Source organism: Mya arenaria, chromosome 5 (genome assembly GCF_026914265.1).
Source record: "Mya arenaria isolate MELC-2E11 chromosome 5, ASM2691426v1".
NCBI lineage: Eukaryota > Metazoa > Mollusca > Bivalvia > Myida > Myidae > Mya > Mya arenaria.
In genome coordinates, this window is record NC_069126.1 from 32,081,972 (window position 1) to 32,094,810 (window position 12,839).

The 12,839-nt window shown below is 35.2% G+C and overlaps 1 protein-coding gene across 1 annotated transcript; it reads left to right on the forward strand.

Annotated features, from left to right (window-relative positions):
* Positions 1-7,131: 7,131 nt before the first annotated feature.
* LOC128235618 (hemicentin-1-like) lies at positions 7,132-11,962 on the forward strand. The gene is made up of 6 exons (XM_052950424.1): positions 7,132-7,444; positions 7,804-8,082; positions 9,208-9,498; positions 9,692-9,806; positions 11,522-11,610; positions 11,943-11,962. The coding sequence occupies exons 1-6, from the start codon at positions 7,132-7,134 to the stop codon at positions 11,960-11,962; spliced, it is 1,107 nt and encodes a 368-aa protein (XP_052806384.1).
* The last annotated feature ends 877 nt before the right edge of the window (positions 11,963-12,839 follow it).

Here is a 12,839-nt window from a genome sequence, read left to right on the forward strand (position 1 = left end):
ATATGCTATAGTGTCATTGCAGCTGATTGGTTGAATCAATGATCATATGCTATAGTGTCATTGCAGCTGATTGCTTGAATCAATGATGATATGCTATAGTGACATTGCAGCTGATTGGTTGAATCAATGATGATAAGCTATAGTGACATTGCAGCTGATTGGTTGAATCAATGATGATATGCTATAGTGACATTGCAGCTGATTGCTTGAATCAATGATGATATGTTATAGTGACATTGCAGCTGATTGCTTGAATCAATGATGATATGCTATAGTGACATTGCAGCTGATTGCTTGAATCAATGATGATATGCTATAGTGTCATTGCAGCTGATTGCTTGAATCAATGATGATATGCTATAGTGACATTGCAGCTGATTGCTTGAATCAATGATGATATGCTATAGTGTCATTGCAGCTGATTGGTTGAATCAATGATGATATGCTATAGTGACATTGCAGCTGATTGGTTGAATCAATGATGATATGCTATAGTGTCATTGCAGCTGATTGGTTGAATCAATGATGATATGCTATAGTGTCATTGCAGCTGATTGGTTGAATCAATGATGATATGCTATAGTGTCATTGCAGCTGATTGGTTGAATCAATGATGATATGCTATAGTGTCGTTGCAGCTGATTGGTTGAATCAATGATGATATGCTATAGTGACATTGCAACTGATTGGTTGAATCAATGATCATATGCTATAGTGTCATTGCAGCTGATTGGTTGAATCAATGATCATATGCTATAGTGTCATTGCAGCTGATTGGTTGAATCAATGATGATATGCTGTAGTGACATTGCAGCTGATTGGTTGAATCAATGATGATATGCTTAATTTAATGGTACGCTATACAAACTTTTTTTAAACATGATTTTGTTTTGATAAGACTTTATTTACTTTTTATAATAAATAATGTTTATCTTCCTTATGGGGACTTAAATAATATGGTCATAAAACACTTACGGTTGTTAAATGCAAATATATGATAGCATTATGCCAATGATCAAAATCTCCGACTGATAATATATATATATCGCGTACACAACCCATGTCTATTGGTAGCAAATAACTTTCTTTAGAATAGTATTGTCATGTGATACATATTGTGAACATTAACGTCATTACAAACTCAAATATGCAAAAATACAATATCTTACAAATTTTTGACAGAGCTAATGCCATTTAAATATTTTTGAATTCCCCTGAAAGTGTGCATATTAAATTCGTACCGTCCTTCGGGTTTTCTGTGTCCGGTCTGTAACTTTGTCATGTACGGAGGGAATTTTAAAAACAACTTATTGCAACACCCACGCCCCTACCTCAGAGGTCAAGGCTACACTGGCAAGTCATTATGTTATGTTGCATATATAGTATGCTCGGTCGTGTCCGCTGAAGCTTTGCCATGCAGAAAGGGACTTGAAAACATATTGGCACATTTGTTCGATACATAAAGGCAATGTATCTCGTGCAAGCCCCATGACCCTTCCTCAACGCCCAAGGTCACATCAAAGTTTAATCATTATGGAATTATGCGTATATCAACATAGCTAGAAAATAGTTTGTAACTTTCGGGTTGGAACTTTGTCATGCACGGGGATAGTTCAGCATTGTTTATCACATGTTTTTACATAAAGACGACGTGTCGGATGCAAAACCCACGTCCCAGCCCCTTACTTCATCACTTCTCCACACCTGACGTCAACATCATGGAGGCCGGCATATACTACGATAGATATTCCTGAATGTAGGCATATTAGTAATTGCACAATCTACTGGACTCGATGGCACTTTGGTCACAATCTGTGAAAGCACTTGTTTGTTTTGTTTTGACATTTTTTTCAACCGAAATACATTTCATTCCAAAACCTTTGAATTAAAATGAAATTAATAATATAAGACAACCATACATTTGCACATTTGAGTCAAATTGTTTAGTATAAGAGTTAACAAAATATATTTCCAAATATGTCTTGTTAAAGTTTTTGGTGAATTAATGACAAATTTTAAGTTTTTGCCAAGATATTTTGCAACATAACCAACTATGAATAATTAAAGTAGTACTTGCATTTAAAATTATAAATACGCATGAATAACAAACATAAAATAGAGTGACAAGCCTTTAACTACTTACTAAATAATGCATTTATGGAAAATATTTCTTACTGATAACAAAATTATAACCGTGTATTTAATAGCTGAAAACGTGCAAATATCAAATAACTGGTGGGTCCTTAAAGGTTGACAGCGATCAACTATCGTCTCATGAGGTAGAAATACTGTGTTTCCTGCACCTTTCTTTCCAATTCAACACGTTATCCGTCATAAGAACCATTGATTTCGATATTTTTTATCCCTTTCGGTAAACAATTAAAACAATTGTTTTAAATGTGGAACATCTTATTTGGGAGTAAGAGTGCATCTTTAAGGAAAAGATTCTTTATATAATATTCTGAAAGAATAAATATTAAGCGATATCATGGAAAAATAGTTTCTTGCTAAAGCTTTGTCTAAAAATGTTAGAGATTTAATACGATAACAAGGTTGAGAGAGAAATATGGACCGTACCATGAGTTGGATACAAAAGCTCCAAGTTCGTTAAAAATGCTATTTATGAATGCTCCTTTATTTCAATGAAACAAAAATATTCATGTACTAGTAAATAAGACCTTATACACGTTTTTAACAAGACATTTTAGCTAGACTTTGACCTTTGAACAATTAATCCAAAAAAAGAAAGACTGTAATACTCTGGCCAAGGACAACGTTCAGCTTATGTTTCATGGTCCCACGTCAAAATGTTCTAGGGCTTTTGCACGGAGCAACAGACAATGTTTGACCTGTTAACCTTGACCTTTACATTTGACCTACTGATCCTAAACTCGATGTTATTAATTGTCCAAGAGCAATCAACTAAAGAACATTCACGGCCCTATGTCTAACAGTTTTTAAGCAGACAAGAACGGTTCTACTGACCGACATGCCGAACACACGGTAGACCGATTTTTGGAGACCTAAATGCCATACATATTAATATCAAGCAATTAGGAAGATTTCGTACTAAAGTGAGCACACCAACCATGAACAAACAAATATTACCAAGGGATATATAACAATAATAACTACACAAATTGGTACATTTCGTAACAACCAATACATTGTTATATTGTCTTCCGTTTGAATTGTTCATTATGTGTGTACTGCAAGCAATGAATTACATATTAAACAGGGCTTAAATGTTTAAATGCCATTATTAACGTCTTGGACGTACAATTGACATTAAATAATACATTGAGGCATTCCTTCAAACTGAAGGCCACGATCCCAGCATTCAGTATATCAGTTATTTCAGTACCTTTATTACTTAGTTCATCAGGAGTCTTACTGTCAGTTCTTTAAAACAAAACCACCCTTGCTTTGAATCGCAGGTTGATGGGCAAACATTTATAATGTTACGTTGTTAAACTATTTTACAGTGCGCAGCCAAACATTGTCGGGAAACGGGACGTCTGGAGGGTTCACAGTCAATGAAAACGCATCACTTGAACTGACGTGTTCCACTTCTTTCGATGATAATAATGTAGTGTTTGCTGTAAGACATTTGAGGTTTCCTATGGTTATAACAACAGTAGGTTACGGCTTATCAGGATGTGTCACAGAACCCATACCACCGCCCTACCTCAGCTGCTCATGTGTCAGTAGGAGGGAGTACGTCTGTGTCATCGGAGCCGTCACCAGAGCCAGGAACGGGGAAGTTTGGTTTTGTGTAGTTCCAGAAGGAAATTTAAATGACGACTTTTGGGACAAAACAATCGTCGTAACAGGTATGTTATACCCTCGTACAAAAGTTAATTCGCAAAAAGTATGTATTATTGTCGTTACAGTTATGCTAAATATGAACTAAGGGGCAACTAACCGGGCTTTAAGCATCATTACCGGAAATGTTAAACTAGTTCCATTGTATTAATTACGTCAAGTGAGACATACTAGGGATTCAAAGGACACGTTTGTCCTATGCTTATGTAACTTGGAAGTCATTCACCCATTTATATAGCAAGTAGGTTTGTTAACAATTTGTATACCCAAAACATGCAAAATATTATTATGTGTAGTATAAATAAATATGTGTGTACATGACGCTCAAAATAAAGAGTGACAATATTCTCTTGTAAAACGAGAATAAGAAAAACATACACAACATATTTTACTGCACTATATAATGGAGTATATTTGTATATATTGTACATGTTTACAGAAAGAATAAATAACATTCACAGTTGTTTATCACAGTTGTTTATCATAAATAACATAATCCATGTATATATATTTTTGCAATTTTCATGTGGACCATAATTAATATGTGTTGTTTAGATTTTATACAAAAACAACATGATTCAAATCAATAACACCTTTACACAATATGTTTTTTTCATTTATAGATATGTATTACACTGTTGTATACATGCAGTGGCGTAGCTACATATACCCTACAACTTTTTTGAAAAATGACAAAATTTAAGTTTAATATTATTCAAACTACGTGCAAGGTGTATTGCCTGATTTTATTTTAATCATTGCAAATATAATTAAGTGTGTGTAATGTGCATATTAAAGTCTCCAAACTCACATAAAACCATCGAGCCTACAGGATTTTTAGGCCTAGCTACGCCCCTGACATGGAAATATATTTTCAGTTTAAAATCCGGTATTATGTGAAGTTCGTGTTTGCATTTCTAGTGTGGCCCAATAACAATCGAGGATTTTTCAAATATTCCGTTAATTCATTTTACATAGATCGATTCTGACGAATGCACCAAAAACGGTTTCATTGAGTATAATTCTGTCAGCTGTGTAAAGTTAGCTAAACATACGACAATGGACACTGGACATTCAAAATTGAATGTTGTGCTGGCACGACATTGGACATTGGACATTCAAAATCGAATGTTGTGCTGGCACGACATTGGACATTGGACATTCAAAGGTGAAAGTCGTGCTGGCACGACATTGGACATTGGACATTCAAAATCGAATGTTGTGCTGGCACGACATTGGACATTGGACATTTAAAAGTGAAAGTCGTGCTGGCACGACATTGGACATTGGACATTCAAAATCGAATGTTGTGCTGGAACGACATTTGACATTGGACATTCAAAAGTGAAAGTCACAACATTCGATTTTGAATGTCCAATGTCCAATGTCGTGCCAGCACGACTTTCACTTTTGAATGTCCAATGTCCAATGTCGTGCCAGCACGACTTTTACTTTTGAATGTCCAATGTCCAATGTCGTGCCAGCACAACATTCGTTTTTGAATGTCCGATGTCCAATGTCGTGCCAGCACAACATTCGATTTTGAATGTCCAATGTCGTGCCAGCACGACATTCACTTTTGAATATCCAATGTCCAATGTCGTGCCAGCACAACATTCGATTTTGAATGTCCAATGTCCAATGTCGTGCTAGCACGACTTTCACTTTCGAATTTCCAATGTCCAATGTCGTGGCAGCACAACATTCGATTTTGAATGTCCAATGTACAATGTCGTGCTAGCACGACTTTCATTTTTGAATGTCCAATGTCCAATGTCGTGCCAGCACAGCATTCTTTTTTGAATTTCCAATGTCCAATGTCGTGCCAGCACAACATTCAATTTTGAATGTCCAATGTCGTGCTAGCACGACTTTCACTTTTGAATGTCCAATGTCCAATGTCGTGCCAGCACAACATTCGATTTTGAATGTCCAATGTCCAATGTCGTGCTAGCACGACTTTCACTTTTGAATGTCCAATGTCCAATTTCGTGCCAGCACAACATTCGATTTTGAATGTCCAATGTCGTATGTTTAGCTAACTTCACACAGCTAATTCTGTCAGTCTATTTTTACCAACTCGACTTGTCTCAGTATGAAGTATGTATTATAGTCGTTACAAGTGTGTGTTATAGTCCTTTTAAGTATGTATTTTTGAATTTAAAAATAGGTATTATAGCCGTTATAGGTATTATTAGTGCCGTAAGAAGTGCGCATCTCCGCTGTAACTAATAGCAAGAATCTATTATCGAAAATCTGTGTATTATTGTCGTAGCAAGTATGTATTATCGACGTTAGAATTTATTATTGTCGTAACAAGTCTGACTTGGTTTAAACAATAATTATTTTATGTACATTTAGCAAAGACATTACTTACATACATAATAAATAAGGATTGAGGAGATAGCTAGGGCTAATATTAATACCCCTTTCCTTATCTGTCATTTATTTAGCCAACAGTATAAACAACATTTTACCGAATTTAAATACAGGGCAGTGTAATAATTGCGTCACTAGTAACAAGAACAATGTGTCAGTGGTAACAAAAGTAAACATCTAAGGCAGAAAAAATATTTTATATGTAATTCTTTTTTTAAAGTATGAAGGTATTAGAAAATAAATAGATGAGTTGATTTGAAGGATAGGTTAAAGCTTAACGACTGGCAATGCCCGAATTCAGGGGAAAATCCCGATTAGGCCTTTTGCATCTAAATAAATCTCTTTTTATGTCGGAGATAAATTTGAGAACATGATTGAACATGGTTCAGTTTTAATTTTCGTTTAAACGAGAATTTTCAAATCGAAGTGATAGTCTGGCCAGTGACATGTTCAGTTGGTTGAAAACTTGAAAAAGGACTTGTCTCTGTTGGTGGAAAAGTTGACAGTTAAAGCAATGACCCGAGGATGGTTCCTTGTAGAACACCTGCTTCGAATTTCAAAAGAGTGGATTCAGAACCATTAGTAACAACTCGTTGTAAGCGCTCATATAAGTAATTTGAAATGCAACGGAGAAGATAGCAAGAAATGCCTTTTGATTCGAGTTGATGGAAAAGACCTTTGTGCCATATTCTGTCAAAAACCTTTGAAATGTCACAAAATATTACTCTTAACCATTTTCCTTCGTCGAGAGCTCGGCAGAATGTATGGTAGAGAAAGGACAGCTGATTGACTGTGGAATCATAAGGAAAAAACCGGGTTGGAGAGATGTTATCCCGTTTGTAGAAATAAGAAAAGTGTTTGTGAATATATTTTTCAAAAGACTTACTGATAACGTGTTTATTTTTAGTCGGCATAATATCGGTGTATATGGTATCACCAGCGGGCAACACCGTGTCCGTCATAGAAAACACCGCCCGGCAGTTCCGGTGTGAGACATCTGCCGCGAACCCCCAGGCCATCGTGGAGTGGTACAAGGATAACGGTACACCGTACATGACGGATGACACTGAAATCACTACCGGGAAAGAGACAGACACTAGCGCAAGTGGTACCCTAATTGTGACTATTGGTAAACTGACGTTGACTGTGCAGAGAAACGATCACGGAGTGGGTGTGTGGTGCAGAGCAACGAACGGCGGGGCTTGGCTGTACTCCTCCAGCGTTGCCTTAGATGTTCAGTGTAAGCATGCATTATTTTACTTGTAGTCGCCTTTGTTTTATAGCAAAATACAAGCCTTGCATTGCTTGGCAAACAACAGTGGGGATTGGCTGTAATCATACAGTATTGTCTGTACCTATAGTCACACTTGTTGTAATTAGGTGTTACAGACAAGATGTGTATTGTCGGATTAACAACGGCGACATACATTTTGGAAGTGTAAAGTGAACAACGCATTTTTCTCTGTTTTTAATCAAAATATTTTGATCCGATTAACTTCTGGTTAAAATAATGAAATTGTTTAAACATTTGGCTTCTTGAAAACCGTTTATTCTTCAAAGCAAATAATAGTGCTTTTTCACTACTGTTTTTTCCTGTAGTTGGACCTAAAGTGAAACTTCCTGAGAATTATAACATTTCGGAGGGCAGTGTCGTAAACTTTTCATGTTCTTTCATCCCTGGGAACCCTTCTGATACATTCTTTATCTGGACGAGGTCAATTGACAGCAGGCAATGGAACAGCCAGTTTTTCAATATTGCTTCCGTGCAGAAATCAGACGACGGCATGTACACATGCACCGCGACAAACCAGATGACGCCCACTGGATCTCCCGGCCAGACTGGAAATCATAGCGGAACCATGCACCTTAATGTTCAGTGTATGTTTATTATTGTACAATTATGTGCTTATAAGATTTGAAAATACTGTCTATGCACCATGAAATCATTACTAATAAATACGAAAGACGATTTTGTGGTCCAATATAAACAGGAAATTGAACCGCTAATAAATTTATTACCATTTCATTAAACGGTATTATTAGATTTGGCAAATGGTTTGGGAAGAAAGTCTGAGTACTCTTTTGAATTGGTAGTGGCAGTAAATCTAGGCAAATTGATTTGCATCCTTACACATATATTTATCAGGTTACTAAAGTCTGTGTTCTTGCCTTTTATTTTTCAGCTGTTAACTCAATTTAATCGGTAAATAAAAGGTAAATAAGAAACACGTAAATATTGATGTAGATTGTAGTATGTTACCATGAGGCAAAATGATAAATAACATATATAATGCATTAGATTTATAAACACCAATTTGTTGCATAATTATTAAAAAAACAACCCTCTTTTACTAAAAAAACATACGAATAATAAAACAAGAGTATTGTTGGATTAACAAAGTTGATGGGTTGGTGTCATGGTTTTGTTAGATTAACAGGGATTTAAATGATAAATGTTTGTACTAGTCGATTGTAATTTTAGAGACAGAGTGAGAAATATTGTTTAGGCCATATTCACCATAAAATCGTTTTAATAAGACATAAATATTTTTAGTTTTCCTTGAAAAACGCTCTCTGTCCAATCATGGATGTTCTATTTATAGGTCAGGTCATGTAATATTGCTAATACAAATCGTAGTAAAAATGATCATGGTGAGTTATTATAATGTTGGTCGGCTGTTGTCCGTTTTGTGCCATCAAGTTCGATTTGGTGTAGAAGGGACAAAATATAAATTGTTTGTCAAATCTTCTTCATCTTCGTGAAAGATAAATATGAATGTAATGTTTGTTAAAAACACATCCAGGTCATGCTTGAATATGAACCATGTCCATTTATACATTAAACATTTGTTACTACTGTAAATATATTTATCGTTGAGTTGTTAATCACATCATTATAACAGTCTTTGTGAAGAGAACCACAACACGCATACACTATATGCTTGCATATCCTATTAATGCTATAGAACACCTGCACTGACAGTATGTGTATATATTTTCTAGATAAGTCAAGCGTAACAGACTTTCATGTCACTAGGAACATACACGAAGCAAACATAACACAAACAGAGAAAAACAGTACGACGTTAAGCTGCACGGTGGATAGCAATCCTCCATCAACCATGAAAATTAAAAAGGACGGTGAACTGAGGAAATCCGTCGATTACTCAAAACAGCTTGACTACACGATTACAAACCTGTCATGCACGGATGCTGGGCTTTACACTTGTGATGCCAGCAACAAGTTTAATTTTGACAAACCTTCAGCAAAGGACTTACATATGTATGTTACATGTAAGTTTACACATGCCTTTTCATTATCAGCATTTCATAAATAAATATATCTTCTTGCCCTGCATTTTTTATAGACATTTTGTCAATATTTTATTAAGATTCATTCACAAAACATAATTATTCCCGTATTCCTTATTTATTTGATACTTTGTGAAATAAATGTATACTCTGGAAATTTGGATTCGCCTTTCAGGTTCACCAAGGCGCCCTCCTGGCCAGGATATCAAGTTGAACTTTACAGCTCGATTACATAATAATGTAACACTGCAGTACAATGTGGTTGCGTACCCAGTCCCGATCGCCTCACAGTTCGTCTGGAAAAGATGTTTGAGGAGAAATATGTGCATACAATTGTCAAACATCACCGCAAAATATGAAATTACAACAATGGACTTGTCAAGTAACTTGACCATTGTGGATGCTGATATTAATGATTTCGGCGCGTACAGTATTTCAATTAAAAATGGCATTGGCGAGGAACTAGTCGAGGATATGTTTCTGCAATCAGTCGGTACCAGTATAATGCAAACATTTGAAGTAAATCCATTGAGATATTTTGTGCTATTGTGGGATTAGTTTGAAAATTACTCTCTTCTTATAGGCAGTTTTTGAATTTATATTAACATAATATACGTTTCAGTTCCACCTGATACTCCAAGCTGGTTTATGGTGATTTCAAATACAGTCACGAGTTCAAGCGCTGTTTTATCATGGATTCCAGGGCCTAACAATGGGTCTCCACAAACGTTCCACATTTCATATCGAGTATTAGATAATTTGGCGGATTGGCTGGATGTTAGTGTTCAACATAACGGAGAAACTGAGATGAACGTTACCCTCATTAGTTTAGAAACAGGGCGATCTTATTTTGTCAAATGCTATGCTCTGAATTTAGCAGGTGAATCTGCGAAAGAAACACTAACATTCAGCACATTAACAGGTATATCTTATGTATATTGAACGTCTTTTTAACGCCTAAAAAGAATTGATATGACAATCAAAACTACCATTTTTTAACGTACCGAATAAGAGATATTGTTGTAAACATCTTACAGAAATCGCCTATGATAAACCTCAAATCGCTGCAATTGCTGGTGGTGTTACAGCTGGGGTTATAACGATGGTACTCATTGTCGTCGTCTTCTGTGTTCTTCGAAATCAATATTCGTGTGCCTTCAAGGTCACCCGTAAAGAAGGTATAATGTTTTGTTATCTTCGCTTTGTATAAGGTCCATTTACTGATCTTAAACATGCACCATGTCATGTCCTGGTAGGTAGCTCGAACAAGTTTGTGGAAATTATTAGTTTTCGAAAAATTGATGTAATTAGCAACTACACCCCAAGGCGAATGAACTAGCGATTGCTTATAATGAACAAACTATTTACTTCACAGTCCCAAATGAGCAATAAATTCAATACCAATTTTACAATGTGTTGCACAGTCATTCGTTCGTGATTGAAATTGGTTCAATCCTTGATTGCATGCAATCTGTCCTATTTTATTAATGGGTTTTCACTATAAAAAAAAAATGTTGCTTAAGTATACATAAACTATCCCGTTTTTCAAACCGCAAATACATTTCATACATCTTATTTACAGGTTCACGTTCAAGGCCTATTGTGTAAGTTTAAAGAGATTGGGAAGGGACATCTCAGTAATGTATTTTAGAAAGCAGTTATATAGTATATAGTGAAATCTCTAGCTTTGAAGTTTTACACTTTGTATCTTATGAACAATTTAAGTGTGGTTATATTGATGTCTGCGATAACAAAGTTTTATTTTGTTTTCATTTTATTAATTCTACATTGACCTAGTAACCGGGAAATCCTGGCACGTAATAGACGTCAATCATATGTCCACCAGACTCTTAATTTGAGGGGTTTTATTATTATTCTTGCTCATATATCCAAAGCAACGAAATAACATTCTGTGGATATGTTTTGCTTTTATAAGTTAGTTATTTTCCCACGGCCAGCTGTCATGTAATATATCTGTATGTTTGTCAACGTTGAAACAATTCAGACCTTTTGCTGAGATTCCTGGTTATAACGCTGCCGTAACGAGCGAAACTATATCAGCAAAAACCAACACACCTGTTTACGACGAGTTGAGTAAGTATCACATGTATTGTTTGAAAATAATGTATTGTTGTTTTTTTCACTTAATTACTTTTTAAAAAAAATGCTAATTTATTTCCTGTATACTATGATGTTTCATTGCATGTAATTCAACAAACCAATATCCTCAAAATTGACTGGTGTATACATTTACTTTGATATAGTACCCCTCGTATTAACATTTCGTCCATTATTAGCCAGACTCAGAGTGTCAGGAATATTTCTATGACTGGCCTTAATAATCAGCTTATTCTATTTAATAAATATTTTGTAATATAATTCCTAAAATTGGAGTAAATTGATCTCATTTATGATTGTTGTTTCAGGTGTTGGAAATGAAGGGTAGGAACTTATTTCATTTTAAATCACGTAAAGCGATGATATTTAACGAACATCTCGTATATGTTAGTGTATTTTTATCTACGTGTATAAATGCATAAATGCCCGTATTTGAGTGGTAACAGATAACCGTGCAACTCATAGGGTGTTGTTAAAATATATCCGCATGACAGTTATTGCACCGTTAGAATGACAACATAGAACGAATTGATTGCACCCAACGCTTGTGACTGAAATAAAGCATAGCTCGCAATTTACATTCAAAACATTGGGTTGAGGGTTTAGTTAGTTAGTATATTTATCGTTCATAAGAGGTTTCTCTTATAGACCGGATAATCCACACGTATACATGCCGCTAGATGAGTCCATGTCAAATATCGATCCAAACAAGGAGAAATCGAAGACAGGTACACTTTTTAACTGCTGAACTACGGTGATTTGCTGTCTGTGATAACTTAGTGAGGGTAGCCAATATTTCGATGTATATTAAAAAAAACAACATTTGCTCATTGTAATTAAATGGCTAATGGGGATTAAAATGGCATTTATTTGTAATTTATCCAAAATACGCGTCTGACCAGCCAACCATGTCTGAAAACATAAAAAAATATTTAAAAATGAATTTTTAGTTTGGTAAAACCTTTGTTAAACATCAGTGTAAGTTATACAGTTATTTCACAATTGATTAGAAAACATTGTTCCCTGAGTTATCTTCGTGGGGGTAAAAACACGATTAACACAGTAACAAATAATTGCTCTTTTTAGGGGTATTTAAATTACAACTAAACGTCTGATTTATCGCCTTCTTTTTCTGCTTAATGTTTAACCACCCCTCAGTCCAATTGATATTTATTCCGCAAACACTTATAGTCAATGCCGAAAAA